We start from the raw sequence: 6,220 nt of genomic DNA, 5'->3' as shown, positions 1-6,220 counted from the left end.
TGAATGAGCTTTGTTAGTTACAAGCAGTTTGGTGTATCAAATCGTATATCAATGTTGACATAGTTTTTTTTAATTAAAAAATAAAAATAAAAAGTTTTTAGAAAAAAAAAGTTACGTCTTATAAAAATTATTTTTATTTTTAATTCATACTATTTTATTAAATAAATATTTTACATGTCAATATTAATATGTAATTTGATACGCGAACTCGTTTGCGAAAAAAAAAAAACTTTTCCATTCAATATATTTCGGGATTTATTTTCCTCGTTTCATAATTTGTGAGAGTTGGATATGTGAAAGGGATCTTGCATGGAAGTTTTCATCAACGTTTGGCAAACAGAACTCGCTCTTAAACGGCCCATCGGTGATGACAAGAACTCGCTTAGCCACCACGGGACTGGTTTGAGCTTTGATCCGGGCCACTCCATGGTGGCTAGGCCAGTCACTTTTTTCATTTTATTTATTTATTTATTTATTATACAATCTCTAAAAAAATCAAAAATCAAAATTAAAATTACATCAATGGGTCTATCAGTCTTACAAAACTACGTCAAAACCTTATCTTAAAAAGTCTCCGTAGTCCATACTACTTGTAAAAATTTTATCACCGTTAACAAAAACTCCCGCGTCCAGACATCGTTGTTGTTATTATCCATTGTTGTAGAGTGAAACATAGACTCACGTGACTTGTTTTGCATGATAATTATTTCTGTAACGTGTCACGTGTGTACTTACATCGTGAAAGAAGGAGTTGAATCCTGATAATTTCATCGAGTAATATAAAATGAATAAAAAAAAGTAATTAGTTTCTTGTATATATACAAATGAAAGAAAATAATCAATGTCTCGTTGCATGTAAAATATAATAATAATAATAAATAATATAATGATTTGATAAAAATAAAATTATAAATTGACACGATTTCTTATCATATGAACGTATTTAATTTATATTAAAATTAATTTTATAATTTTCGAATCGTGATATGTTTTTTGGCTAAGCTTTACTTATCCAAAAAAAAAAAAAAGTTTTTTGGCTAAGCATTTCTTTAATAAAAATTTGAAAAAACAGTTTTGATTGACCAATCAAAACCGCCCAGGTGTTTAAACATAATAGGAATGTCACACGCGTCCTCAAAAAGCGGGAACCGCACTACATTTTTAGTAGCTAGGTTTATAACGTTAACTTGCTTTGCTCGTCCTTGGAACGCCGCCGAGACCTCTCCACTTCCTCACTTCAACGCTCTGCTCTGGTACCTCTCTAACTTCTTCCTCCACACACACAGAGGACACATGCAGACCCTACGCACATTTACGAGCATGCATGCAGCTCTGGTTGTGAATTGGAGATGTTTCTAACATCCAAGCCTCGCTGCACTAGTTCTTTATTATTATTACCACTAGTGTTCTTCTTGTTCTTATCGTTATTGTCGTTGTTTTGCTGAAAGACTTGGTTTTTGTTGTTTCTTGGACCCTGCAAGTGCGAAACGTGTACATGTAGCTCGAGATTCTTGAAATTGTTTATGTATTGGCTTACCCACTTCCTGAGAAACCTTTATCTCATATTTATAGATATATGCATGTCTGCATGAATTGGTCTTGTAATGTATTTTCCTGGCCGCTGTTCTCTGTTGCGACCTTGAAAGTGATTCTGACTAAAGCATGTTACTTTATGGCGTCGCCAATTGTTGGGCAAGTTTTCTTCTTCTTCTTCTCGGGATAAATAAAGTCTGGCCGTATTTGTTATCATCCAGGAAAGAGATGAATGAAATTGTTGTTATTATTTTATGATTGGGACAATGTACTAAAAATGAACACTGAATTTCATCCAAAATTTTCTAGTCTGTCTCAATTTCACGTTTGTCATTGCTATGGGCATCAATTTCTGTTTTCCTATGCTTTTCATGTCGGATCGCTTGTACAGTTAATATATGTTGATTATCTATGTGATCTGAACATTGACAGCGGAAAGTCGTCATCCTTTTTCTGTTATACATAGATCTCTTATTGGATTCATATAGCTAAAAATCTTGCAACTCTTCGATTTATAATGTCTCACGGAGTAATTATTTGGTCGGAATATGTGCGCATGGATATATTATATCATATCATATCCCCACATGGATATATTATGTTTTTTTGTTTTTCTTTTGTTTTTTGGATGAAAATAAGCTACAGAAAGGGAGCATGCATTAGACATATTTCCCATGCTAATTTGGAGTTCATGCCCACAGCAGATTTGGGGGCTAAACAAAAATCCTAATGATGGCTTTTATTCTAGTCTCCCTCATAGAAGTTCACTGTTATTCTTTTCTCTTGATCTTCTTATTATTTTTTTCCTTTTATCATTTTAGGTGACGCTGGATTGAGCCTTACAAATAGTTTCTTGGGTTTAACATTTCAGAAAATTTCACCTTAGTCACTAACATACTGATTAATTTGCATCTTGTTTCAGGCTAACTATAAAGGAAAATCAATCTTGTTCTAACAAGAAATGAGCGGAGTTTGAAACTATTGTGGCATGGCTCCTGGCCAATCATTTATGGACATTGACCTTGACATTAAACCACACTTCACAGGAAAAATGGCACCTGATAGTTCCCTGACAAACCCAGATGGTAAGGGTTTAAGGTGCAAGAGTAACTGCGAAGGCACCAACACTGGGACACAAGCTATGTTGGATGATCAAAATAATGCTCCAAAGTGCCCTGAGGATCCTGAGGTTGATATAATTGGATGTACAATTAAAAGTGACATCAGGTTATCCAAATGTGAGGATCCGGATGCAACTGAATATTCAAGCTCATTTGCCGACACTACATCTGATATTGAGAATTTGTCAGGATTGAGTGAAGGAGAAGTGGAATCACAATTCTTTGGTGACAGCAGTTTGGCTTCTCCATTTGAAGCACTGAGTAGTTCGTTTCCAATGAGGTTTGCCTTATTAGTTCCCCATTTTTAACCTTTTAATATTTTTTCCCTCCTCGCTTCCTTGGCCACAGGAGTAATAACCCCTAACACCACAAGTTGCTCACCCACAAAGGGGTTGAGTCCCATATTTCCATCTTAGAAAGGAGAAGTATGACTTTCTCAAAATAACAAAACGGAGAAGTACGAGAAGGCTACAAGGCTATTGATTCTTTATTTTTATTTTTAAGTAAGATTTTTATATACCGTGTTTATATGTGTGTTTTTTGCAATGACAAACCTAACATAAGAAGCATTAACCATGTATAATGATTGCCACCAATGATCGAGAACTTTCAATTCTTTCAGTTTTTTTTATTGCTGTGGCATGTAAAAGGTACGACATGATCTAAATGGTTCAACGGTTCAACTGTTAACTTCATCCAGTCCAAGGGTTAAGATGAGAGGATAGAAACACTTTGCCATTAATTCTGCATTTATCCCACCACTATTCAGTGAGCATAGCTATCTTTTGGCTGTGCTAAAGTTTTGGGTATACGAATAATAGCAATTAAATTTTCTAAACTAATCAGCATTTAGTTTCACAGTCTCAAATGACACATGATAAGCATCCACAATTCTTTTGTTTAAATGCTTGTCATTATTTTTTAGATAATTTATGAGTTACAAATTTGGGTACTTACCCAAGAAAAGCAAAATCCTGTGTTTCCATTATAGGAAGAAGTTGACAAATCACTGGAGGAACTTTATACGCCCTTTGATGTGGCGATGCAAATGGACAGAATTGAGAATTAAGGAGATAGAGTCGCAAGCATTAAAATATTCCAGGCAGAGTGCAGCATACGACCAGAGAAAACATTCAGGATTCGACCAGCTTACATTTGAAGGATTGGGTTCAAAGTCATTGCCATTTTCTAGTCAATGTTTCAGAACAAAGGCTGTAAAGAGGAGGAAACGGAAGAGAGTTGAAGAAACCACTGATATAACATCATACATGTCACAGCATAACCTTTTCTCTTATCTTGGTACAAGTTTATTCTTTATATTCAATGGTTTTGGTGCTTTGGCCTCCTTTGAAACAATCCCTCCACCCCTCCCTGGGGGCATGCGTACAAAGGAGGGGGAATACACTTTTCACAGTCAAACTACCAAAATGCCACAATTAAGTTTCGACGATTTTGAGTGTAGAAAACCTATTAGTTAGAGGGCTGGAAGTAAATTTTCCAAAAAAAAGTAGCTTCCATGTGTGACTTTTGTGATATATTGCAGAAATCAAGAAGTCTGATCCAGATGGAAATTCAATGGCTGGTGATTTTGGTAATCCAGGTAACAATTTTTGCTGCACATGGATGTTGTTACTGCTGTCTGACATGTGATATTATACAAGTAATACGGAAAGCAGTGAAGCATTTTAAGGCATACTTCATTTGGGTATTTTGCATATCTATGCATGCCTGCACCTGTTGCACACATACTAGTTTCATATATTGTATCTACAATATATGTTGTAATGTTTTCAACCTTCGTGAATATAACTTGATGCATGGCATTCTTTTCCATGTTATGTGTTGTCATCTGTAATTTCATCTTACTGTTAGAAGTATCTTTTATTATTGTTATTTATATCATCCCTGATATGGATGCATTTCTCTGAATGCTGCTTCTTGCAATCATTTGGTGCAGTAATCACCAACCCAAATGGCGATTGCAATGACAAATTTGAAATGGATAATGATTGGTCATTTTTGGAGTTGAAAGATGGTGAACATTTACTGGAGCAAGTCCTTTGGAAAATTGAAATGGTGCATTCGCGGGTTCACAAACTGAAGGCTCAAATTGACATGGTACTGGCCAAAAATGCTTCGAAGTTCTCTTCCTCGGAGAATTTGAGCCTTCTAGCACCTTGTGATGTACAGACTAGCTCTGCTCATAGTCCTACATTCTCTGCTGGCAATGGAGACAATGTATCAGTAGGACCCATATATACTCCAACTAAACAAATATCAGAGTATGACAATGCAGATATTGTTATGCCTGGAAGTGCCATTTTAAGTTATGGGGCGGCAGTCAATGTTCCCGATATAATTGAAAGCACGGTGGGAATGTTGTCTGCTGCTGATGTCACCCTTCATCAGCCACAGATTGGAGATTCATCTGAAGATGTAAGCTTTCTTCCCTTACAATTATTCTTATTCGTATAGTCATAGATATTTAACTGAATGTCTATAGGAAGTTTAAGCCTCAGTATTTCCTTTAATTTTTTGTAACATCTCCTTTTTCTTTTCTTTTACCTTTCGGTAGTTTGAGTGACCCTTTTTTCTTCTTTGACTCTATGCCGTACAGAATACACATTATTGCAGCTACGAGTCAGTTTTACTTTCAAAATGTTTGGAAGTTTTAGGAGTAATTAGGAATGGAAAATTTCTTGTACTCTTGAATTCCTTTGATATCTTAATATTAATATATGCAGATTGTAGATAGTGTTCTGGCACATAGTGAGGCAGCTGAAGCGGAAAGGCATACTTTCAAAAGTATGGGTAACCAATCCACAGAGACGCATCAGGAACCAGAGATAGGTGACCAAGAAGAAAGCACCACTCCCTCTTTAATTCCAATGTCAGAACCTCTTTCTGTGGAGAAATCTGTCGGGCCCCCGGAGCCATCAACCCTGACATGTTGTTTAGCATCATCAGATGTCCATTTTCCCAGGAATAAGAGAAAGCGTGGGGAGCGCAAAGCTGGCTCTGGTATTTGGAGCAGGAAATCCTCGGGCGAGGCTGATAGCCAGTGAGTCAGAATTTCTTGTTCCTTGTGTATATTTCTTCCACAGAGTAAAGACGCCTTAAGTTGATGGAGAATAGGAGCATGGTGAATGGGCATGTAGTGGCGTTATGTACTTTTCAGATGAATGTGGCTCCAGTTTTGGTAGTTGCATGAATCATGTAAGGACAGTTCCTGCAACCACTGTTAGATCTACCAATTCTGCAGCCTCTCTAATTGTTTTAAGTGTCAAGAGGTTTCACTCACCTACAACCATAAAATTTCAACCCCAAGGAATGGAGCAGTTGGTTGTGGACTTCGCCTTATGTTGCGAAGTTCACTGGTTCGAATATCTTCTGTACCATCTCCTTGGGCCAAAAGCTCACTCATCAACCAAAAAAGAAAAGAAAAGAAAAAAGACTACGAGATGGTTGAGTTGGGACGTCAGCAATATGTTGTTTTAAGAAGGTTGTGCATAAAGGAATCAGCAAGCCATTTACGCTGGTATTCTTTGCAAGTAAATTGCCAGCTC

At 36.5% G+C, this 6,220-nt stretch overlaps 1 protein-coding gene across 1 annotated transcript; it reads left to right on the top strand.

Moving 5' to 3' along the window:
- The first annotated feature begins 1,166 nt into the window (after positions 1-1,166).
- Positions 1,167-5,918, top strand: LOC109014346. Its single transcript, XM_018996774.2, has 6 exons — positions 1,167-1,253; positions 2,456-2,934; positions 3,646-3,953; positions 4,198-4,254; positions 4,612-5,090; positions 5,399-5,918. The coding sequence occupies exons 2-6, from the start codon at positions 2,522-2,524 to the stop codon at positions 5,717-5,719; spliced, it is 1,578 nt and encodes a 525-aa protein (XP_018852319.1). The 5' UTR covers positions 1,167-1,253; positions 2,456-2,521; the 3' UTR covers positions 5,720-5,918.
- Positions 5,919-6,220: the final 302 nt, after the last annotated feature.

Source organism: Juglans regia, chromosome 7, assembly GCF_001411555.2.
Source record: "Juglans regia cultivar Chandler chromosome 7, Walnut 2.0, whole genome shotgun sequence".
Lineage (NCBI taxonomy): Eukaryota > Viridiplantae > Streptophyta > Magnoliopsida > Fagales > Juglandaceae > Juglans > Juglans regia.
This window is presented reverse-complemented; position numbering and strand designations above follow the sequence as displayed.